Source organism: Canis lupus, chromosome 27 (genome assembly GCF_003254725.2).
Source record: "Canis lupus dingo isolate Sandy chromosome 27, ASM325472v2, whole genome shotgun sequence".
NCBI classification, from domain to species: domain Eukaryota; kingdom Metazoa; phylum Chordata; class Mammalia; order Carnivora; family Canidae; genus Canis; species Canis lupus.
Genome location: NC_064269.1, coordinates 20,895,605 through 20,921,388, shown reverse-complemented (window position 1 = coordinate 20,921,388; position 25,784 = coordinate 20,895,605). Strand labels below are relative to the sequence as shown.

General features: G+C 39.2%; 1 protein-coding gene across 3 annotated transcripts in view; it reads right to left on the bottom strand.

Annotated features, from left to right (window-relative positions):
• Positions 1–24,051, bottom strand: part of ITPR2 (inositol 1,4,5-trisphosphate receptor type 2) — a 472,019-nt gene extending 447,968 nt beyond the window's left edge. For 2 of the 3 annotated variants that reach the window (XM_025455430.3, XM_025455431.3), the window contains exon 1: positions 23,811–24,051. In XM_025455430.3, the coding sequence (XP_025311215.1) occupies positions 23,811–23,902 (92 nt within the window). In that variant the 5' untranslated portion in view covers positions 23,903–24,051. The remainder of the gene's footprint in view (positions 1–23,810) is intronic. The other variant, XM_049102671.1, reaches the window with a different exon arrangement.
• Positions 24,052–25,784: the final 1,733 nt, after the last annotated feature.

Here is a 25,784-nt window from a genome sequence, read left to right as displayed (position 1 = left end):
TAAAACATGTAACTCCTCATGAAAGTATATAAAATTCATAACTGGAGGAAGTATTTTCTTTTGAGCATATATGGAATATTAACATACCAGGTCCCTCAACTATTTTCAGATTACTATATATGATTTTCATATTTCTACTATATTTCTAAAATATAGACTAAATTCATAAGTTTTTAAAAAATACTATTCTCTTGGCTCATAATGTACTTATGTTTAGCTAAAAAGCCCATACTCATCCATGCACCAGAGGCTTAGACTCCTTCTACGGCCCCACCATATTTGATATGCACCCTTCCAAGGTGATATTTATTGCCATTATACTTCTAAGATACATACCTCTAAAAAACAGTGAGCTCCTTGAGGACTGCAGGAGGAGTATATTTTTTTAAGTTTATTTATGTATTTATATAAATCTCTACACCCAACATGGGGCTCAAACTCATGACCCTGAGATCAAGCATCTCATGCTCTTCTAACTGAGCCACCCGGGTGCCCCTGCAGGAGTATATTTTTAATCTTTATACCCTCAATATGTACCTCAATATGTAGCACAGTGATTAGGATATAGTCCGTTCACAAAAAATAATTGAAAGAATGAATGGGTACTTCATTTATGAATGAATTGAATGGATGAATGGATCGGGAAGGTAAAGAAACCAAATTGCAAAAGACAAAATGAAGTTGATGATATAGTATTAAGATCATAGGCAGGAAAGATGAAATAAATATGTGATAATGATACAACTGTTCATTCTTGGCTCATCTCCTTGGCAAAGCATAAGTAACATTTAATTAGATATTCTGGAAGTGGATGGCTAAAAGAGACCTCAAAAAGTACCAATCAGTAAGAGCTCTTAGGCAAAACAGAACATAAGTTAGCCAAAAATATTTCCTTCTTCGGAACTCTTCAGAGCACAATGCAATTGGTGATTAAGGTTTAGAGGTGTAAGGACATGCCTCTTCCTTGTTCCTTTGAGTATGCTACCTTCTCCAAAAGGAGAGGAATATAGAACTATCTACCACTTGCTGGCTAATCATGCATGAAAGAGAAACATACCTAAGAAGAAAGAGTTGGCAAGAGAAGTTCCCTGGCCAGAAAAACCTCTGTCAGCTATAGACCAATTCCCACAATTATTCCAGCATGAGAAACTAAATTTTTTTTTCCCCAGAAAGTTGAAGAGTATAACAATTGCCTTATTAAAACTACAAGCAGATAACTCTTATTTTGAGTCAACAAGGACCTGGGATATTTCTAGAATCAGAAAAGGGAAGAGCTCAAAACTCTTAAAAATTAACCTCCTAGAGACATAGCTTCCAACATTTAATTAACAGTGGCTAAATGTGAATAAATTGGAATTAAAAAAAAGAACACAGATATCAATTTAAAGTCACCCTTATAATTGGTATAGATGGAATCAATGGGCAAAAGACCCTCTTTTAAGCCTTTTCTTTGCAGGAAGAAAATAATCCCAGACTTATTTGTGTTATTACCAAGGGTTTAATTGTGGCTGAAATGATAGATAAATCCTCTTCTGGAGTGTTTTAATTAAAAAGCAGAGACCTCTGTGGGATGGAGTAAATGAAAATGAAGCAACCCACATGACCTCTGAAAGCAGAGCCAAATGAGGATAAAATCAAAGGTAAACAAAAATAAGCAGGAAAATGACAGCTGAAGAAAGCTACACATACATGCGCTGAATTATTTCCCTTGTTTCCAGGTTAGACAAAAAAAAAAAAATTCCTATCCTTGCAGGCAAAAATAGTATTTCTAAGTTAGATTTTGTAATTAACACTAGGTAATGAATTTCTCTCTAAATGCAAGGATACTCTTAATTTTAATACTATTTCTTCAGTGATCATCATAAGCAGAAATAAAGGTTCCCAAAAAGACATATTAACTTCTGCTAGAGCAGGACAAAAATGGGATAATAATAAATTTAACAACAGAGATTTCCTTTTAAGATTCTAATATCACAATTTTATCTATTTCATACTAAATATGTGATGTTGAAAAGTTATTTCTCTGGACTAATTACAAAATTTAGACAGTACTAGTATAAACTTTAAAGAGTTGATTTGAAAATTAACTAATCTGATAATGCAAATACCTGGTACAAAGTTAACATTCACTAAAGGTTAGCCATCATCATCATGAACACTATTGATTATAAATGCACAAAGTACATACTCAGTAATTATTAACTATCATAATATTCACCATCATTACTATTTATCATTATCATTAATTGCTGAAAGAAGTTCAATAGTAAGATAAATCACCTCAGAAAAAATTTATTTAAATCTCTTCATCAGGGGACCCTTGGGTGGCTCAGTGGTTTAGTGCCTGCCTTCGGCCCAGGATGTGATCCTGGAGTCCCAGGGATCCAGTCCCACATCGGGCTCCTTGCATGGAGCCTGCTTCTCCCTCTGCCTGTGTCTCTCATGAATAAATACATAAAATCTTAAAAAATAAAAAAAAAAGAAACAATGGCATCCCTCCACCACCCAAAGGAGGATATGAGACCTAGGTGAGCCCTTCTCTCTTCCTTCATGCCAGACACACAGTACTTGGTCCAGAGGAAAGTATACAGCCAGGCAGGGCCAAAGTGCCTCTACAGAAGCAGATATGAACAATGAAAGGAAAAGGGAGGGTTCTATCTCCTAAAATCAAGCATTATGAGAGAAAGTGTAGGCCTAGAACTGCCAGAAATCATTTTTCCCCACCATGAGTAGAAAAAGCCTGCCTGAGAATAAGTCCTGAGAAGGAGAGAAGTGAAAAAAGAGAGACACAATCCTAGTCTCAACTGAACCCTCGGTCACCTCAACTGAACCCTTGATCTCAGTTGAACCTAAAGCCAGAACCTCCTCTTGGACTCCCCAGTAATGCAAACCAAAAAAGCTCCTAATCTTCTCAAACTAATTGGGTTTCTATCTCTTGCAATAAAAGTAAATGAAGGTCCTATATAGAGTACAGATCTAGTTAAAGTATAAACAACCAGAAAATCCAGATTAGATTAACCACATACCAAATGTGTCCAAAATAAAATATAACTATTTTATCACTGTTCATTCAACAAATATTCATTGATTATGAGCCAGGCACTGTCCTAGACACTGAGGAAACCACAGAGTACAATGCAAACCAAACCCAAAGCTTCCAGTTTAATAAAGAGCTATTATTACACATTAGCACAAGCATTCCCAAGCTTGAATCCAATGGGTGATCTTCAGGGAATCTTGAACACCATCAAACACACATAAACTCTTGTGTTTTTGTATACTATTTAAGTTGCAATTTAAATTTCCTCAATCTCAAAGCGACACACAACCCCCAAAAGATCAAGGAAAACTCTTAGAGCATAAACACACCTTAGAATCAAGAGGTCTCTAAGTTTTTATGGAAATTCTCATCCCTTAACCTTAGCATAGTTTTGTTCAAAGAAGACACAATTTATTCAACAGGCATGTCACAGAAAGATCACTCTCCTTTAAAATATATTATGAGGCTAACTCCTTTAATGATTCCTTTTTTCTAAGGAAACAAAACTAATAGCTAATAGCTGGTTGCCTTAACTCCTAATGAGCTGGAAAGTATCTCAAATATTAACGTTTTAAGGACTGAATAGAAAAGAGTATTTAGATCCTCTCCTGTAGATCATATACAGTCTTCTCTTCTTAGGATGCTGTTTATAGCCAAAACACAGTTCAATGATTTAAAAAAAAAAAAAAAACTAATGGGAAACAAAGAAATAACTCTCCAAAAGGAGGATTTCTCCCTACTATGAAGTTTTAAAGGGCCCAGCTTACAAATATAGCTATCAATAGCCAACTTTATTTTTTTCCTTAGCAACTTACTTTGAATTTGAAAGTTCCTTTATTATAATTTAATAGAACCGAAGAGCAATCAAGTTGCAACATGCAAAATGTCAATAATTCCCAAAAGTTACAAGAGAAATTAGCATTTGAGAAGCTTCTCTTAAAGTTATAAGTTTCATCTATAGAATTTCAAATCAAAGGAAAATAATTTTACAAAAATAAGCTCAAGAAAGGTATCATGCTCTGCAGTATGCTCATCATTTGAATGCTTAGGAGTACTCAGTACCTACTTTCTAATTCCTTTTGAAGCAAATATATAGGTTGTCTGTTTCACACTTGCCTTTCCTGAACCCAAAAGGAAAGGTATCTCTCCTTTTCACCTGTAAAATGGTTTTCTACTAAACTGATATTGATCAGATTCTTATCTGGTAAAAAAAGAAAGAGAGAGAGGAAAAGAAGAAAGAAAAAGAAGAAGAAAGAAAGAAAGAGAAAGAAAGAAAGAAAGAAAGAAAGAAAGAAAGAAAGAAAGAAAGAAAAGAAAAGAAAAGAAAAGAAAAGAAAAGAAAAGAAAAAAGAGAGAGAGAGAAAGAGAAAAAAAAAAAAGGAAGGCAGGCAGATAAGACAAGACAAACAGGAACCAGGGTCACTGCTTTCCCTTACTCAAAAATGATCTTCTGGAGATGTTTTAACAGCACCTGATTCATTATAACTATTTTCTCACAAAAACTTCCTCCATGAATGTGATTTGGTGGCTTTCATTTTGGCTTTTCCTACTCCCAGACGACCAAAAGCAGATGCCTTTCAAGGCAAAACAACCTCTTTCTCAACCTCCTGCCACTCCTGGGTGTGAAACTAAAGAACAAGTAATCAATGTCCACACTGATTTTTTTTTTTTTCCTATCCTGACCAAATAATTCACTGATTCCTATTTACCAGGTAAGCACTACCTTCACTCTTCAATAAAAGATGTCTCCCTAAGGACAATCTCACTTGACATTTTGGTAAGATGTCCCAAGATGGCATGACTCTCTTGCCTCCTAGAAGAGCCAAGGGAAGAACGATGTCATCAGCAGCCATTTGCCCCATGAATAAAATCAGCTACTGTCTTTCAGTAGCATGTGCTCTTATTTACCTGTATCTGTTTTTCTCATTCTTTCTCTTCTATAATGTCAAGCTTCAAACTTACCACAATAGTTTTTAAACCATTTGGGTTTTTCTAAAGATTTATTTACTTATTTGAGAGAGAGAGAGAGCTAGAGCATGCAGGGGGTGGGGGTAGAGGGAAAGAGAGAGAGAATCTTAAGTAGACTCCGTACTGGGCATGGAGGCCAACTCGGGGTTCAGTCTCACAACCCTGAGATCATGACTTGAGCCGAAATCAAGAGTCTGACATTGAACTGACTGTGCCACCCAAGCACCCCTTAAGCCATCTTTTTAAGTAACTGTGTTTAGGGTCCTATTATCTTGCCAAACTAATGGTTGCCAGCCAAACTCCTAATCAAGGAGAGAAAGACAAATCTACATGGTCACCCTATCTTATGGGACATGCTATTAGGAACACATGTGGATTTAGTAATATACTTGCTCTCTCCCATAAACTAATACAGCTTTCAGCTTGTTATTTTTGTTGTTGCTGTTGTTTTTAAAGATTTTATTTATTTATTCATGAGAGACACAGAGAGAGGCAGAGACATAGGCAGAGGGAGAACAGGCTCTGCACTGAGCAGGGAGCCTGATATGGGACTCAATCCCAGGCCCCAAGATCACGCCCTGAGTCAAAGGCAGACACTCAACCATGAAGCCACTCAAGCATCCCTTCAGCTTGTTATTTTTAAAGTCCCTACAGATTTGCACATTAAGTCATAATGCTGTCCATAATAACAAATCACATGGAAAAAATACATCCATAAGGAGACAAACAATTCCTCAGATGTGTGTTGTTTCTGGGTTGTACACTGAGGGCTTTGTCATGAGAGACCACATCCATGCAGGATGATGGGATCTCCTGCCAGGATAAGGAGAAATTTTCCTAAGTCATAATGAATAAAAAACCATCATGGTCTCCTTTGGCCCTGGCTCTTGTCCTGTCAGAAGAAGGTCTGTGAAAGGCGCAAGATTTGCTCTAAACTAAGATTGAGTATTACCAAGACGATCCCTGGTTCCTTCTTCAGTTTCCTCTAGCAAAGCAGTTTTATAGATAGTCCCTACAGTAAATGGTCTCCAAAAATCCTTAGAGCTGTGCCCCACCTCCCCCGACGGTGTCCTGTATTTAAATGTTGAATGAGTGAAATGACATCCTTTTGGTCATCTGTTTTATTCAATATTCTAAACCACTAAATTCTCTCTAAATAGTAGAAAGCCCTATCGCCACTTTCCCCACGTCCACCCTCTTTAATTCTCCCTTCCTCTAAGCACAGCATCAAGGGATCCAGTCTTCCCTTCCTTTCACACACCAGTCAAAAGCCCCTTCCATGACTGGAGAAAATCTAAATTCCAAGAACTTGGCAGTGCTGGGGCTGTTACTAGGCCAGACTCATTAGCATTCCAAACAAAGCCTAAAGAACTGCTAAATTGCAAAGTTTTCTTTAAAGGGCTTAGAATTTAAAAACAGGAAAAGAAAGGATGTGATAGGAAGTGTTTTATGTTCCCTCATTCAATGTTGTTACATTTCCTTTAATTTATGGATATCTTGATTTACACACATAATTGTGCTAAGTATTTCACCCTTTAACCTTCCCTGAACACCAGAGTTAGAAGAAACAGCTTGACCAGATGTCTTTTTTTAACAATCAATAAACCCTAAATCCATAACTCATCTCCTCATGTCTCGTTAAAAAAAAAGTAATTAAAAAAAGGATATTCTTAATAACATTCCAAATATCATGATTGATCTGTTGAATTGTAGTCAGATGAAACTTGGAGTGTAATTTTAAAACCACTACCTATACTAACTAAAACGACATTTTAAAAAAAATACATATATATACATATATTTAAAATACTTTAGTTATATATAATTTTATATATGCATATATATAATTTATATACATTAATTATTTCTCTTTTCCAAATATGTCCTTTCATCAATAAACACAAAATAAAATCAAGAAAATAATGGGTTATGTACATAACATTCTATTTGCATCACTGCTACAACAATGGAAAACATTTTCTGGGAAATGTTTTACAGGGGAAACATTTTCTGGCTTTTTAAACTACATCAAATCTGGAAAATGAAGCCATTGATATTTAAATGTGTAATATGATTCAACTCAAGCTAATAAATAGGTTGGGGTGACCTCCTTATGACTTTATCATTTAAATATATATGTATATGTATATATATATATGAATTTTCCAAACATCTAGCATGTACCAGTATACCTTTCCAAATACTTACACAGGTATAACATCATTTCATACCCCCAAAGAACCACTAACGAACAGAGGACACATATAATTACTACTCCCAATTTAAAGATAGGAAACTGAATTCCGATATTAAATAATTTTCCAAGTTCTCAGAACCTCTTCAAGGTAGGATAGAATTCAAACCTTAGCACTTAAAAGGATCTTTCCAAAATCCACATTGCCTTTAAAAGCTTATTATCAAACATCTATGTATTTAGTCGTTTGATTTCAACCTTGAAATTAAATATGATTTCTAGATAATTATATCATAACTAACCAATTTCTTCAGTAGTTCAAAGTGGACCTGAGTTTTAAATACTAAAATAGGAGGAAAAAAATGAGTTGAAGACACTGACTTTTAAGACTTAGAGAAATTTATGGTGTCATTTCTGAAAGGTCACACAAAGATCACATTTCAATATTACATATTAATTAGGGATCATAATTCACATCTAGCTCTGGCACAAAATAGGTGGAATTTTTAATTGAAAGTATTTTCAAAACAAAATTTTCTAATGTGGGGGATCTAAACTAGTGATTTTTTTTATTTCAAAATTTGTATTTTAAATCCTGCTATATTACACCCTGCTTTGTATGTATCTCCATAAAAATAATTAATTCATGTACGTTGTGTGCACATAAGGTGCCACAATTATTCCATGAAGTGGATAAGCTACTTGTGCCTAAACAAAACTATTTACATTGAAAGGAAATGCATTCACAATAAAATTTAGTGTAAGATATAGAGATTCTCGCGCATATACTTTCATGGATGAGATTCTTTTTTTTTTTTTTTTTTGGATGAGATTCATTTATCAAAGCACATTTATTCATGTGCTTATGAATAATGTACTTATTTTGAAAATGTCTGTTTCATAAACTCCCTCCTTTTTTTCTTTTGTAGCAACATTACTGAGGTATTATTTAGGCACAATAAACTGCTCCCTTACCTCTGACCCCTCACCATGACCCCCACCCTTAATTTCCTGAGTCCTTTCCTTCAAGAGTTGATGCCAAATTTAGACTGGACTAGACTTGAGTTTTATTACAGCATGTAAAAGTATTCAGGTAATTCAAAACATCTAGCATGTACCAGTATACCTTTTCGAACATTTACACAGGTATAACATCATTTCATATCCCCAAAGAACCACTAAGGAACAGAGGACACATTTAATTAGTACTCCCAATTTAAAGATGGGAAACTGAATTTCGATATTAAATAATTTGCATTTGTATTGTATAATTTGTATTAAATTTCCTCCTTTTCATCCAGAAGTAAGCTCCACCTGAAACAGTGCTAGTATAACAAGCCCAAAAGTAATAAACTGGAAAGAGAATAGTCTTCTATTAGCACCAAAGGTAATTAAAGCCTTCACATTTGAAAACCTGGCTGTAAGGACATAGGAAATCTGGCTGCCTGGAAGCTAAGGGGTAACGTTATTCGGTTGCAGTGGGCACGTGTTGTCTGCCTTTCCAGCATCCACTGCCTTTCTCTGGCATCAGAATCCTGAGAGAATAATGGAGAAGGGCCCTTCTTTCTCCCACTCAAGCATGATGATGTCATCTCTGTAAGAAGAGCATCTCATTCCCTAGCCACAGGGTTCGGCTGAAGATGGGACCATTATCCTAGTCAAGCAACAGTGATGACTGCAGTACTTCTAGGGTCTGAGGAAATGAGGCACTCTTCTCAGCTCTGAGGGTAAGAGGATAGGGTACTGTGAGGCAGAAGCTGCTGGCAGCCATGCCACCACCAGAGACCGAGGCTTGCTGAGGATGGAACTAACACTCATGATAAAACAGAATCAAGGGACAGAGTCTGTAACAGAGCTCTGCCTAGACTCTTCAGTTACCGTGATTACAAAGTTCTCTTTGCTGACAATTGTTCCAGTTGGGTCTTCTGTTTCTCGCAACCAAAAACATCCTGATTATTACGGATCTTCAGGTTCACTAGTTCTGTCATAACAAGGAATGTGACATGTGTGGAGCTCTTATCCATTACTCCAGTAGGACTAGAAAAGCAAACTGGTATAAACTGCAACATAAGGATTTTATATTAGCTAAAAGGAAGCATCATAGAGAAACTTTCAAACAAGAGCTTATAAAGAGGGGATTTTAAGTGGTTTTTAAATGCTTTTATTTATAAGGATTCTTCAACAGTTTGTGTGCATACATATACTAAGATTCCAGTAAGTAGTAAAACCTTCTTTTATGGCCTAACTGAAAAAAGGCTAGAGCCTATGTACTTTTGTTCGTTAGGCAGATCTAAGAGGCAGGAGTAAGAACACACTCCATGCCTTTCAGATCCCTATGATTTTGTCTAAAAATCATTAGTGTTCCCAAGATAAGTAACCATCATTATTTGATTAGTCACTATTCAAAATTTAACAAGATTATCCTAGGCAAATTTGTTATTTGTAAACCAACTAATTATCCGAATTAGAGAAATGATTTTGCTAATCCCTCTACCAGTCACAGATGTTCATTAGGAGTTCTTGGCCAATAGGAAACCACAGAAGATACAGTAGCACCAGCTGTCCAGTGGAAAACTGTGTAAAATCTCTATCCTAATGGCTCCAAAGCAAACATTTTTTTGTTTCAATAAATAAAACAAAATTGTTTCATTTTACCACTATGTCCTACCAGGGAAGAAATGTCAGCAACTAAAATAACATGTTATCTTTAAAATGTAACAACACTTGAAAAGTCTAGTCAAAGAAGATAGGGTATATATATGCCAAGCAATTCTAAGGTTATTACTAATGTTGATACACTTCAGGTGTTTGCATTACATCAAAAGGATAGCAGGCATCAAACCACTAATAAAAGATAAATATAAGTGCCTGCAATTTAGTAACGTGCATTATCGAAGTGAGGAAGAAAAAAAAAGCCAAAACCAAAATAAATAATAGATAAGGTAGTGTGCCTTTGAACAGCCTACTAAACAAATACCAGCTTAAATTCATTTACTAAAAAATTTTATAAACATAATTCAGCAGAACTTTGAACATCAACACACATGAACTCAACCAAGCTTCCAAAAAGAGACTCTAGCTGATGTTTTGAATATAGTAACAATAAAAGTAATAGTAATAACAACAGCAGTTGTTACAATACAGTTGTTGTAATAACAGTTTCTACATATTTAATTTTGGGTGCCTGATGGTAAGAGTTTGATGCTAAGGGTTTTATATATGTTAATTCCCATTAATCTCATGGCAATATAACCTAAGGAATAATCCCACTTTTACAGATAAAGAAATTGAGGTTTCAGTATTAAGTAACTTCTTAAGGTCATACCAAGAGGAGTTGTACTTTGAAACCAAGTTTGTCAAAAAAAAAAAAAAAGAGAGCCCCCCCGGGTGGCTCAGTGGTTTAGCGCCGCCTGCAGCCCAGGGTATGATCCTGGAGACACGGGATCAAGTCCCACGTTGGGCTCCCTGCATGGAGCCTGCTTCTCCCTCTGCCTGTGTCTCTGCCTCTCTCTCTCTCTCTCTCTCTCTCTCTCTATCATGAATAAATAAAATCTTTAAAAAAAAAAAAGACCAAAGGAATTATAAGAAAAGCATTAATCCACATATAATTTTTCTCAAAAAATAAAAAATAAAAAAATAATAAAATAAATAAAAAAAAGAAAGAAAGAAACCAGGTTTGTCTGAATCAAACTCAAAATTTCTTCAGTATCTACTATCTGACAGATACTCTGTGAGGTATTAGAAGACATAATTGTGAACAAAACTGACGGGCTCTGCTCTTACAGAGTTTAAGTAAAATTAAAACCACAACTATGGCAAGTTTTCTCAAGGGAAAAAATATGGTGCTGTATGAGCATATAGAAAGGGAGTTCACACAGCCTGGAGATCAGGAAAAGTTCACTGCAAAAGATCAACAAGCTGAAATCTGAATGATGAACAGGTATAAATTAGGTGAAAGGGATGGGCTTACGTGGGGAAACCTACCGGACAGAGAAGAAAACATGTCAAAAGGCCCTGTGGTAAGTAAGAAGGAACTCAGAACGTATGTGCAATTCAAAGAGGGGGGACGGGGGGGGGGGGGGGGGGGGGCAGGCATCGTGCCAAAAAGAGCCAGGGGAAGAAAGAAAGCATAGAACAAGAAGCTTTTCTCTCAGAGCCCAGGAGAGCCTGAAGTTGTACTGGGCTAATGACCTTTTATCCAAACATAAGCAAATGAAAGAGAAACTTCTTTCAAGTCTGTGTGTTTCATTTTTAAAATAAAGCCTCAAAAGTCATAGCGAATATTTCAATCTGTAAAACTTCTTAGGTCTAAGAAGGTACAGCTCCTTGGTTCAGGCTACCTTCATGTAGGACCCGGATTCCTCCCATGCCTACCATTTGCAACCTTATTCTATTCTTTCTCTTTAGCACTGTCTGATCCTCCTAGAGCAAAACCTAATCATCTCACTCTCCTGCTTAAAAATCCTTCAATGGGGGATCCCTGGGTGGCTCAGTGGTTGAGCATCTGCCTTTGGCCCAGGGCGTGGTCCTGGAGTCCTGGATCGAGTCCCAAGTCAGGCTTCCTGCACGGAGCCTGCTTTTCCCTTTGCCTGTGTCTCTGCCTCGCTCTCGCTCTCTCTCTCTCTCTCCCTCTCTCTCTCTCTCTCTGTATCTCTCATGAATAAATAAACAAAATCTTTTTAAAAAATCCTTCAAAGGCTTCACATTACCTAATGGGGACTATATGATCTGGCCTTTATCTGCCTATCTTCTCTTAGAATGTGGTCAAGCCAGGAAGTGAGGAGATCCAGAGAACAGGTTTATTTGCTGATGCTCTATTATTCCCAATATATTGATCCATCAGCCTAATTCAAGATGGCTTCTAACCTGCTCATACTACAATCAACCCAATGGCAAACAGCAGGGGGAGGGAGGGAAGGGACGAGAGCAGTAGAAGTCTCCTTTAAAGGCCTGACCTCAAAATTCAGTCCATGACCACTCTGGTTGCAAGGAAGCAAGGGAAATGTGGTCTTTATTATGGGTAACCCACAAACTCAAATACTTCTGTTAGTATGAAAGAAAGGGAAAATGAATTTGAGAGAATAACTAGCTGTCTGTGATATAGAAATTGAAATTAAAATGCATTTTGCTAACTTAAATAGGGCTCAAACTAAATGACGCAGTTGGCATCAATTCTTTAGAGTTTATCACATTAATTGTAACTTCCATTTTGAAAAAATATGCAAAACAAATGTTGATCTACTCTTTAGAAAATTGTCATACTATAAATTGATATACTATTGCCAAAGCAATTACTGCCTCGCAAAACTCCTACATGACAATTTACCTAAACAATTCTTTATCCAGCTTCCTCAATAACAAAAAAGTGTTTTTATACTTGCAATTTGATAATATTTTAAAAGACTTTCTGAGAGATTTTGTAGCAGCTAACAGTGGAAATAAGCACTGTGTTTCACCCTAACAGATAACAATGACTTCATTTGTACTGATCAGGAAAGGAGGCTCATTCTTCACAAGAGTTTAGAATTGAACTCAACTATTAAATCATGTCCTGCCAGGTAAATAGGGAAGAAGAGTAAGTAAAGGCCCTTTTCTCATTTGTTATTAATCCTAGAGATGGAAGAGATGGATTAATTTAGTAAAGTTTTAAATAACTAACACTTTCATTGACAATGTGGCTCAATTTGACTTAAATGTCACAATTTTTACCATTCCTAGCCACAAGTATAGAGTCCTTACTACAACAAAATTCCTTTCTTTACATTTCCTGCCTATTTTAACAACCAGGTTTGAAATTACCCTCTTTGAAAATATGGTTGAAGCCAAAAATCTACTTGAAATGCAAATGTTTAAGTAGTTATGTCCCTGATATCAGCAGTGACCTTGAACACTTTAGCCAAACACAGGTAACTAGTCCTTAAATCATTAACTTATTTTGGATCCCTAATGCAACTGTGTTGGTGATTTGTGTAATTTTTTTTAATTTTATTTACTTATTCATGAGAGACACAGAGAGAGAGGCAGAGACATAGGGAGAAAGAGGCTTCCTGTGGGGATTCCGATGTGGGACTCAATCCCAGGACCCCGGGATCACAACCTGAGCCAAAGGCAGACATTCAACCACTGAGTCACCCAGGTGCCCTGTGTAACATATTTTTAAGTCATTGTATTTAATTAGTATGATGTACTTCCACTGAATTGACTTGGATATTACAGAAATGAAGCAAAACTCTGATAATGTTTTGTATCTTTCATCTCAAAAGTACTTTTCTAAAGCTATTACATTTTACACACCTATCATAGATGATCATGGCACATTATAACTCAAGGAAATAGAAAAACATTGTTTCACTCTTTTAATTATTTTGTAATTTGTGCATATCTATCATTTTCACTTTATTTCTCTATTCTATATGCCAATACACCCTCAGAGAAGTTTTTATTTGTACATTGCTACCAGTGAAGATGCCAAGAATAAGAGCAAATATCAACTCTGGCAAATTATAAGTTCTTAAGAAGAATGGCCAAACATGTATATTTTGGAATAAGCTTGAGGCCAACCACATTCTAAAAGACTCGGTCAATAAACAGAATATACATTAATGGAAAACAAAAATACTGACCATTTGTTCTCTCAACCTATATTTATATGCTTATCCTTTTCCAGACACTTATTGCTAAATTTCAAAAATAAAAATTATATGTTATTATATGCCCTCTTTTATTTTTCTTCAGTTCTATAAATTCCCCCAACTATTCTCCAGTTTCATATTAGCAAATTATTTCCGACTAAACTTTTTTGCCCATAGCAGTTAAAATGCAAAATAACTCTCTGGATGTGTTATGTTATATACCATCCACAAAGGGAAAGAGCTCATTTAAAGTAAGAAATTGTCTCATAAAATGCTTACAAATTCACCCTTTGCACACATTAAAAACAAAACTGAACTTTCAGAAATATCAACTTTTCTTTAATGTGGCTATAATACACAAACCATTAAATAAGACTTTATACATTACTTTTTCCAGACTGTAGGTTTTATCACATATTGGGCCAGGTAGGTACAGAGATATGACCCAAGAGATTATTAAACTACCTATTATAGTAAGATTTAATGGCACCATAAAACCAATGACAACTTTCATCTGTTTTAAAAGAATTACCTATATGAATTCTCAAAACATTTAGTAAGAACAATTACATTGACTTTTCTCCAGAGGAGGGCTGATGTTAACAGCTACTTAGGGATTTGAGAATATACATATCCTAATTCAATAAATATTTATGGAGCCCAGCACTTGAGATATTCAGTGACAAAACAGAAAGATACCTACCTACAAAGAGTTTATAGACAGGTGATAAACAATGGATACATTATTTATGTATCTTATATATTACATACGGTAATAAGATAGTATGGGGAGGAAAGGGTAAAGCAGGACAAGGAGAATAGGAAAGGCTGAGGCAAAATGTTAAATATGCTACCAATGACCCACCAATTCCACTGCTAGAAACAGAAAGTAGACTAGGAATTGCAGAGAGGAGGAGAAGACGCAGGGAGAGTGACTTTCTAACAGTTAACAGAGTTTCTGTCTGGGATGATGAAAAAGTTCTGAAAATGGATAGTGGCAATAGCTACACAACACTTAAATCTGATTAATGCTTACACCTGAAATGGTTAAGATGGTAAAATGTATGTTAAATATATTTTCCCACAGTTATGATTTAGAAAAGCACTAAGAAGTTACCGTTAATCTACCCACTAAGCAAGCGGTGATCTAAGCTCACACTCCTCTTAGCTCTCCCGCACCCACACCAGACTGCCTGGAAGCTGGCAGAAATCAGAGAGCCCTGCTCAGTGACTTCTCTGGTAATTAAACCTGGCACTATCACTTCTTTCATTCACATAAGTGAATAATCCAAATGGACCCAAATTCCATCACTTGTTATTCTGAAATTTAAGAAGAAAGATGTAGAGTATAGGAATTGTTGGATCCAACTCATGTGAATGGCAGGACTCGAGAGAGAAAGTTCTGCTCTACAGATTCCCACAGCAGCCCTGGGTTTCGGCCTTTCTTATTGCTCAGTTGTTGAGCTCATCATTCAATTTCTTGGAGTTCCTCCAGTATCCTTATAATTAACATTTCCTTCTTTGCTTAAGCTAGCCAGAGATGGTTTCTGTTCCTTACAAACAAAAGAACCTTACTTCTTTTTTTTTTAAGAACCTTACTTCTAATATATTTAACAGACTTTTGATTCTTAGGCTTTAACCATGTGGGAAAATAATATGCAAGTATCTTTTGCTTTCCAAGTCTTTTGGGCTTTTGAGACAGGGTGGTGAGAATTAGGATAGCAAAGGATACTGATATACTGTTTTTTCAAGAGTTCCAAGACAACTCAGTACAAGGTTTGTAAATAATGTAATTAAATGTGAGTTGGAACATGAGTTGGAGATCACTTTATTCTCTGCAATTTTTACAAAACAACAGGTTCCCTCTCCACCCCACCCCCATCAGAAAGTAGAGCATTCCTATGACACCTTTCATAAACCAAACTGAAATAAAGCAAAGAAGCAATTACCATTTCATAAATGCAAAAATCCTCTTTGGATTTCTTTCAATTAGAGAAAACAAGCATTAATGTAGGTTTTTTTTTTAATGGGGTAAAGTGAACTTTCAGAGAGCAGGAGACATCTGTAATATACTTTGATTTGTCACTAGAAAGGTCAATCAACAACTTTATCGTCCAGTTTTATATTTTGGTTTTTCTGTGAGTTCTGTTTCTTTATGCTCTTATAATTAGCTCTGATGATCCATGTAATTCCTTGCATAATCTGAAGAATCCTCTTTTCAATAGGAGATAAGATGTGGAGAGTAGTAATATCTGCTCTTAGTGACTGTTTCAAGATTAGTCATTACCACAAGGTGTTGGAGCACTAAATATCTAGGAATTACTTAATTAAAAACTTCAGTTTTCAGGACGCCTGGGTGGCTCAGCGGTTAAGCACCTGCCTTTGGCCCAGGGCAGGATCCTGGAGTCCCAGGATCAAGTCCCACATCAGGCTCCCTGCATGAAGCCTGCCTCTCTCTCTGCCTATGTCTCTACCTCTCTCTCTCTCTCTCTCCCTCTCTCCCTCTGACTCTCATAAATAAATAAAAATCTTAAAAAATAAACCTTCAGTTTTCTTTAGGACTCTGTTGAGGAATTGTTTTTGGAAAACTAATACATAACAAAAGTCCAGCATTTTATAATTTTCACAAAGAAATTTTTATGAGAATATTTTAATAGCTCAAACACCTTACTAATTAATAGATAGAAGAAGCTCAATAACACATCTGAATTCTAAGAATTTAGATATGTATTCAAGTTATGCTTTGTTCACTCCCTAAGTCTTTTTCTGCATTCATAGGAACCTATGAAAGGTATTCTATACCATGTGGGAATGTGTGTGTGTGTGTGTGTGTGTGTGTGTGTGTGTGTGTGTGCGCTGAACAGTCACAGGCAGCAGGAGGCAAAAAGTCAGAGGGTCTGAACCAAACTAAAACATCTTACAATTGGTAATAAGGATAAAATATGTTCTTATATCATTTCTTCTATTTCTTCATATCTCAAAAGTATCAAATTATTTGCTTCCCTTTTTGGAGCTATCAAAATGGACAGTAAAATTTCACCAAGCTTCTTTTTAAATGGAAGAAAAAAGTACCAAGAATACATGATCAAATTATGGGTATAGACTTGAGACAAATATCCATCCTAAAGATCTTTCAAAGTTCTACGTAAATACCACCTCCTTCTAGAAGCCCTCTCTAGGTCATACCAGCCAGAAGCAATGAATCCTCTTCTGACTTCATTATAACACTGTTTTTAATCATCTTTATGACATTTTAAAAGAATTGCCTTATGTTGTGGTTATTCAATATCAATCTTACCTCCATCACTAAATAGTTACTACACTGATTTCACAAATATTTATTAAACAGGAATTGTGTGAGGTGCTAGGCAACAAAGATTAAAATGACAGTTCCTTACTTCGTGGTAATTACAGCACTGAGAGCAAAGAAGGTGTCAGTACATTTACTCTCCCATAGATCTTCGCCAAGTTCTCAAACAATTCTACTTACTACAAATTCTCAAAGACAGTTTTAGTTTTGGAGATAATAATTAAACACCGTTTAAGATCTAGCATCTCTGGGCCTCTGGGTGGCTCAGTTGGTCAAGGGTCTGCCTTTGGCAACAGGTCATGATTTCAGGGTCCTGGGATTGAGCCCTACCTTGGGCTCCCAGTTTAGCAGAGAGTCTGTTTCTCCCTCTTCCCCTCCCTCTTCCTCCCTCCATTCTCTCTCTTTCTCTCAAATATATATAATCTTAAAAAAAAAAATCTAAGGACGCCTGGGTGGCTCAGTGGTTGAGCGTCTGCCTTCGGCTTAGGGCGTGATCCCAGAGTGCCGCGTTCAAATCCCACATTGGGCTCCCTGCATGGAGCCTGCTTCTCTGTGTGTCTCTCATAAATAAATAAATAAATAAATAAATAAATAAATAAATAAATAATCTTAAAAAAAAATCTAGCCTCTCTTCCCACTGTATCCCAAGCACATAATCAGGACTCATTAAATATTTGTTGAATGAATTAATGATTCCATCTGCAGCATGCTCCTGCATAAACAACATCACAAGTTACCGGGCTTGATTCACGATGTAAACACATTTTCAATTTTATGATTAAAGTTTTTTTCTAAATAACCTCATAATTTAACTTATTCTCAATTCAGGGTTGGATTTCTGTGGATGTGTGTTGTATAAACTATAAAATAACTATTGTTAGCCAATTATTAATTTGAATTTTGAAAAAGCTAAGCCATCCATTTTGAAGATACTTAATGAAAACATTTCAATTATTCATACACAAAAAGAAATCCTTCACAAACTATTGCCTATAGATGCTGACTCAGGAAATAAAAGTACCATAGTGACTACTAAGATTACAAACAGGAACAAGTCAGCCATGCTAAAGTGCATACTTCTTGCATGTGTAAACAGACTTCTAAAATAAAACAAACTATCTATTTAGTGCATAAGTTAAACCAATCATTCATAATTGCTCAGCATTACTGGCCAGACAAACATTCTTCCATAATACATTTTCAATGCCAATGATAGCAAATAATAGGAAAAAATTTGGCTATGGTAGACATATAACCATCTATTTCAGCAACACAGATGCTAGTTTATAATTTTCCTAGTTTATAGTTTTCCTTCACTGCCCATGACCAGGACAATAATTTATTTATGCTTTTTAAGGTAAATACTACTGACCAACAGTAATAAAAAAAAAACTGAAGAATCTTTAAAAATATCGTTTTCACTTTAACTAACTCTCCTGACTATACCAGTAATAGATGTTTAATTAAAGAAACATATATAGAATCTGGGAGATACAAGAGATACAAAAATGAAAATAAAAATCACCTATCCATTCACCATGAGTGCCACCAGTGCTTATTACGCTGCTCTATTTTCTTTCCCTATTTTCCATACCTATTGTTTTGTATTTCTTTAATAGAATTATGGTTTTCTGAAGGCATATATTGGAAACTTTCCTATTTAAATCTGTATGAGTGTAGAAAGGTAACCACAAAAAAAGGCATCAATACCTTTGAAAGGCAGTTTTATCCATTAAATGAATGAATGATCATAAAATTTCACTTCTCATTGTAATCTGATTATGTTACCAAAAACTGGTGTTTAAAAAAAAAAAAGAATTAAAGTCATTTGGCTATTGTGCTATAATTTTGTCATAGAAGTCCACTATTACTTATTCTTCTAGATTTATATATGAAGACACACCCTGTGCCTGGAATTTCAGTTTTAAATTATGAGTCTATAGTATTCTATTTTCTGTGAGTTATCTATATTCCATCTGTACAAAAACAGTTCCAAGGGAAAAATGTGCTTATGAAATGTGCTACCTATGCCAAAAAAAAAAAAAAAAAAAAATCTTCTGTTAAACCCAGAATAAGGCTAAGCAGTTTCCTGTGAATTCTAGTCTATCAGAACGAAGCATCAGGGGCCTTTGAGGAGGGATGGTTGTTTACCTGACTGAGCTCTCTCCACAAAAGAGGGTCAAAAAGAATGACTTCTAAGTTAATGAAACAGTCAACCTTTTAGCTTAAAATAGACTTTATGTTCGCCACTTCAGAAAGTGTCTCTGTACTTGAGCAGATTTCAAGTTCCATAACATGACACTACTAACCCTTAGACTTTCCAAAACAACCAAGTATTCGAGATTCTACGGTCTTCTTCCTCCCCACTGAACAGGCATGCAAATATTCGATGGATTTTTAGATATTTTGATCACAATAACATATGCCTTTGCCAAAACAAAGTTACATTTACATAGCTAATGGCAGCAGGAAATACTGGCTGTTACTCTGAAGGCTTCTATTTGAAGACTAAAGATAACCTACAAACTATTCTGAAATAAAACTTGACCATAACCATTCCTTGCTTCATCTATTTGACTCTTCACTGATCAGATAGTCCTAGTAAGGGAAAGATTTTTAAAACTATAAGAGTAGCATAATTCAATGACAAAAAGAAGATGATAATAAAACAAATCTGCAAATATTTAAATATCAAAAACGTTAACCGGAGCGGGACTATAACTTGGAACAATAAAAGGCACACATTTGCAGTTTCATTCATCCCAGGAACGAATTATAAACTATGTGACACACCACCACCCTACCTCACGTCTGCCATTGAACATGGAAACAAAGGAACTGAAAAGTTCACTGAATTGGCCAAAATCAAGCAGAAAGTAAAAATAGGGCCCCAACCTTTTGGCACTCTGGCTAAGAGACTCTGAAGGTGCTTTGCAGTCACTGCATCAGTGACTAAGGCATTAACTAGTGGGTGTTGATTCTTAGTAGATCCTATGATGAAATTTCAAACCAAAGACAGCAATCACTTACACACACACACACACACACACACACACACACAGATGCATACATGTCATCTGCTAAACCTCTCAATCCTATGGAGGATGGATAATGATGGAGTTAAATACCTTTCCCTGATTCTATCCCACCCATCCTGGAAGTTCTGCTATGCTCATTCCCACTGTATGGCATCTAACCACTGGTCAAGTGGATGGACCCAGAAATATGAAGTGTCCGATATGGCAACAGCCAGCAAAGTCATTCTCAGGATAACGAAACTTTAAAAGAGCAGAAGGAACAATTACCACTGCATTTGAAATCATACAGCAGATTCCAAAATTCCCCCCCTTCCCTTTAAAAATTAAAGATGACAATCCTAAAATGTACCATTAGCAAAAAATTATTTACAATATATGTTCATTCTCTAGGATCTTCATTCTCTAAGATTTAAAGCAGTTCTCTGGCGCCTAGGTGGCTCAGTCAGTTAAGCGTCTGCCTTCAGCTCAGGTCATGATCCAGGGGTCCTGGGATCCAGCCCCATTTCAGGCTCCCTGCTCGGTGGGGAACCAGCTTCTCCCTCTCCTTCCCCCTCTCCCTCTGCCACTATCTCTTCTCATGCTCTCTCCCTTTTAAATAAATAAAATCTTTAAATAAATAGATAAAGCAGTTTTCCTTAAATCAATTTTTTTTTGGTTTTTTAAATTTATTTATTCCTGAGAGGCACAGAGAGAGAGGCAGAGACATAGGTAGAGGGAGAAGCAGGTTTCCTGTGGGGACCCCAATGGGGGACTCAATCCCAGGACCCCAGGATCACATGAGCCAAAGGCAGATGCTAAACTACTGAGCCACCCAGGCGTCCCATAATCGTTTCCTAAATAGGTCTTTAGATGATTTCCTAAATAGGTCTTTAGATGAAAAGTTAAGTTAGAAAATACAAACTGGAAAAAAAAAAAAAGAAAATACAAACTGGGCCCTTTTTGCACCTATACAAGCTGGGAGTATAACACTTCAGTCAGCAACAAACGGATTCAGAAACACCAGGTAAGTATTGGTTAAAGAATAACCGGAGAAAAAAAGAGGAAATGCAAATCTTTGCAACTGGGACATTCTAATTTTCACAGACTTGAAAAATCGAACTTAGAAGCTGGGTCACAGAGCCTATGAAAATCTTCCCACACTTCCAGTAGGAAGTACCTCTGAGAAGCCTGCTAAACTCTCACAGAGTGAACCTGATTTTCTTTTCAGCAGAAAAATTCATTACCTTATTGCAAAACTTCCTTAAAGCTAAGTAGAACAATGCATATGCTCCAAAACTCCCTCTCACACCAAATGTTAAGAGCAAACAAAATTTCTTTACAGACAAGTACCTTTACCAAGAATTACCTTGAAATGCTGTGTAAATTAAGTTCTCATTAACTACTCCCTCCGGCTGAATTTGAAAAACCACCATGCTATCAAGTGTCAAGCAGATAAAGAGCTAACACAGCAATCAGAAACTTTAAAACAAATTTTTAGCTCCCCAAGTTAGAGAAAAAGAATATCCAAAGCACCCAGCTTCACCAAGGGCAGCATTTCTAAAGATCCTTCCTCACCTTAGAATGGAACTGCACAGAGGTCTTGTCATAGGAACCTCAACAAGACTCGGTTTGTTAACAGAACAGAACTATTACACACATCCTAAGGAAACTCAGCCTTCAAAACACCAGCAAGAAATACTGAATACTGATAAATATTTCTAGAAACATATGCCTCATTAAAGGTCGAGCTTACTTTTATCAAGGCTTTATTTTTATTATGATGTGTAACCAAAGAAACACACACTTTGCTGGGAATCTGGAGACAGGGTTACGGTTTCAGCTTTGGGCATTAATGTCTTGATTCTTAGGCGAGTCGTTTCATTTCTTTTCCCCTCGGTTCCTTGATCTCCAAAATGAGCAGGAGAGACTGCACAACCGCTAGAGTTGTAGCTTCCTGATTTACCATCTCTAGCCCCATGTGTGTGTATAGGTACACAAACACATACCTTTGCTGAACAAGATACTACAAAAACATGGCCTTTTATTTGTCTAGGTTGTATGCTCTATTCCTAGTCCTTTTCATTATTTTTGTCTACAAGTGTAACTATTGCTCACAGTCACCAAGGTAGTGATAATTACAGTAGCCTACACTTACAAAAGGGCTTTTTATGTGCCAGGTATTGTGCTAAGCATTTTACATGTATTAACTCCCTTCGTCCTCACCACAGCCCTCTGAGGCAGAAACCACTATCATTCCCATTTTCAGACATGAAGAAACTGAGATACTGAGCAATATTGTAACTTTGCTCAGGGTCCTAAGGTTCACATGTGGATTCGCCAGGATCTGACCCTAAACATTTTGGGCCTGGGCATTTCCTGCTTAACCACCACCCAGAGAGTCTATGGTGGGAAAAGGTGAAGTGCAGCCCAGTTCATCTGCAAAACGTTGTTGGGGTTGCAAAAACTGACCCGATACTGTCAGGAACAAACCCAACACAGGCATTTGGCCATTGATACATTTTTCTTCCACACTTCAGTTTCACAATTAACATCCACCTTACAGGGATAACATTATATCCCCCTGCCTTCCTTCCCCGATTAGGGGAGATGCACAATGAACACAAGCTGTTTTAAGTCCTGGTGCCTTCCTGGTCCCCTGTCACTCCGTTATAATACGGCTCACAGTCACGGTCCAAGGACACTGCATGTTCCGTCATGTGCCCTAAAACCTAACAGCAGAAAACAGTGACCAACCAGGAGTGGAAACACCAGTTCCGCAGCCTGAAATCTGGAAGACGGGGCAGTCTTAAGTACGGAGACCATAAAGTAACCAAAAAATAAAAAGAAAAAGAAAGAAAGAAATGCGTGCGCATCAAAATGCACTGCCCTGTGCATTTAAGCTGCTAACCGGTATTCACAGTCAGGACAGAGAGAAAATACCAGTAATCAAGGAAGTCCTATTTCAGCAAGTAGCACATGCTATGTTTATAGACATATTTCCCCCATTCATAAATCAACTCGAGTCTCCAGAGCCCTGCACTCGGCTGAGTTCCAGGAGAGGTGGAGGATTTCAGTGGGCCAAGGCCCGAGACGGGGAAAAGCCCGTCCGAGCTCTGGAACCCGGGAGGCCCTTGGGGACCCGTGAGGGGTCACAGCGCTGCCCTGTCCCTAGGCCGCCCCGACGGCGGGCCAAGTCCCCGTCTGGCAAAGCCCAGAGAAAACTACTCCAGCGGAGACGGGACGGGGAGCCACCCCGCGAGGGCAAAGCCACACTGTCGGGCTCACGGCAGCGCATCGCGGGATCGGCTCGCAGGCCGACCCGGGCACCGAGGGGGGCTCCAGGGCGGTGGAGGCGCGCGTCTGCCGCACCCCTGAGGGGACACAGGCATTTTAACCCCAACGCCCCGTGCAGAAGCCGGAGAAGACCTCTCCGCAAGGGCCCTGTCTCGGGGCTCTTGAATCACTTCCTCCTTTTCTGCCGCGGCTCTGAGCTTCGGATGACGAAGCGGCTGGGAAAGCCTCGCCTCCCGGGGCAGGCAGCTCCCCGCCGGCGCGCAGCGAGCGCCCGGGCGCTGTCCGCGGGGAGCCCCAGGGGCGGGGGCGCGCGCGCACGGCGGGCAGGGCTGGGGGGCCCCCGCCCCCGGCTTACCCCAGGGTGCTGATGAAGCCGTTGACCGAGCCCTCCGCGTACAGGGACACGATGTCCCCTATGTAGAGGAAGCTGGACATCTTATCAGACATGCTGCTTCATGCTCCGGAGCACACGTCCCTCGTCTTCCCCGCGCCCTCGCCGCCCTCTCCGGGCAGCCGCGGCGGCAGAGGCGGGACGGAGCGGAGCGCGCGGCGGCAGCGCCCACGGCGGCGGGGAGGGCACGGCCCGGTGACCGGGTGTCGGGGCCCAGCCCTGCCCGCCCGCCGCGCTCCCCGCGACCTCGCCGCCCGGGCGCCCCGAGAGCCGCAGCCGCCGCCTCCCCGGCAGGTTTCCTGTTCCTTTCAGAAGTTTTGTCCCCCACACCTTCGCTCCTCCTCCCGCCTCCTCCGCGTCCCCTCCCCGCCTGCGCCCCAGCGCGCCCGGCCCCGCCGCCCGGTGGGTGCTGGGTGCCGGGTGCCGGGTGCCGCCGGTCGCGGAGCCCCTCGGTCCCCTCGGGGGAATTTTTGGACCAGGTGGCGAGGCCCATCGGGCGGAGGGGAGGAGACGAGCCCGGGGAAGGCGGCGGGAGGCCAATCAGCGAGCGGCGGCCGGGGGCGGAGCTGGGCCCGGGCGGGGCGGGGCGGGGCGGGGCGGGGCGGCGCTGCCGGGCCCGGCCACCCGGGAAGCGGGGCGCGGTGGCGAGCGGCGGTCCCCGCCGGGGACGAAGAAGGGCGGCGGGGGCCGGCACGTCTTCCCCGGGCTGTCAAGGGGGCGGGAGGGCGCCCGCTGGCCTTGGCGCGGGCGCGGAGGAGCGCGCGGTGCGCGGAGCCTGCTGAACGCCTGGAGATGAAAAGGTGGAGCCGGAGCCCCCGGACGGGGCGGGGGGGCGGGGGTGCTGTCGGAGGGAGAGGAAGGTGTTGAAGCCAGGCGGGAAGTAGAAATAAAAACAAATGCATAATAAAGACAGAGGGAAAGGGGGAAGGGAAGGAAGGAAGGAAGGAAGGAAGGAAGGAAGGAAGGAAGGAAGGAAGGAAGGAAGGATGGATCTCTATCTATTTGAAGGAAGGAAGGGAGGCAGGGAGGGAGAATGGATGGATCTGTATCTATTTGAAGGAAGGGACGGAGGGAGGGAGGATGGATCTGTATCTATTTGAAGGAAGGAAGGGAAGAAGGATCTGTATCTATTGGAAGGGAAGGAGGGAGGATGGATGGATCTGTATCTATTTGAAGGAAGGAAGGATGGATGGATGGATCTGTATCTATTTGAAGGAAGGAAGGATGGATGGATGGATCTGTATCTATTTGAAGGAAGGGAGGGAGGGAGGGAGGATGGATCTGTATCTATTTGAAGGAAAGAAGGGAAGAAGGATCTGTATCTATTGGAAGGAAGGAAGGAAGGATCTGTATCTATTTGAAGGAAGGGAGGGAAGAAGGATCTGTATCTATTGGAAGGAAGGATGGATCTGTATCTATTTGGAGGGAGGGAGGGAGGGAGGGAGGATGGATCTGTATCTATTTGAAGTATGTAGTTTTGGATTTTCTCTCCAGTATATGGCGTTAGTGAAACTTGACCAGTCAGCAGATGTCCAGGTGGACGCAAACCTCGATGGAGGTAAACGTCACTTGGCCACTTGGCTGAGCCAGCAATTCTTGCAGCCAACCCCGGCGGTGAACCTCGTCTGGCCTCCAAGGACACGCCTCCTCTGCTTCCTTAACTCATAGCCCAGGTTGAACCTTCCACCTCTGTGAGCCCGCTGTCACCATCCCACTGACAATCTTCGTGTCCTTACCTGTTAAGCTGCTGAGTGTTAAAGCTCTAAAGGTCACAGATGAAAGTTGTGGCAAGACACGTTTGCAGACCTGTTGCTTTTGTATCCCTCATCTTATCATTTTAGAAGCCTTTTGCCCTAACTTTCTGGAAGAAATGGAGAAGGCAAACTCTTTTTTAAACGTGGATTATGACACTAGCAGCCCGATCAAAGAATTGGGTCC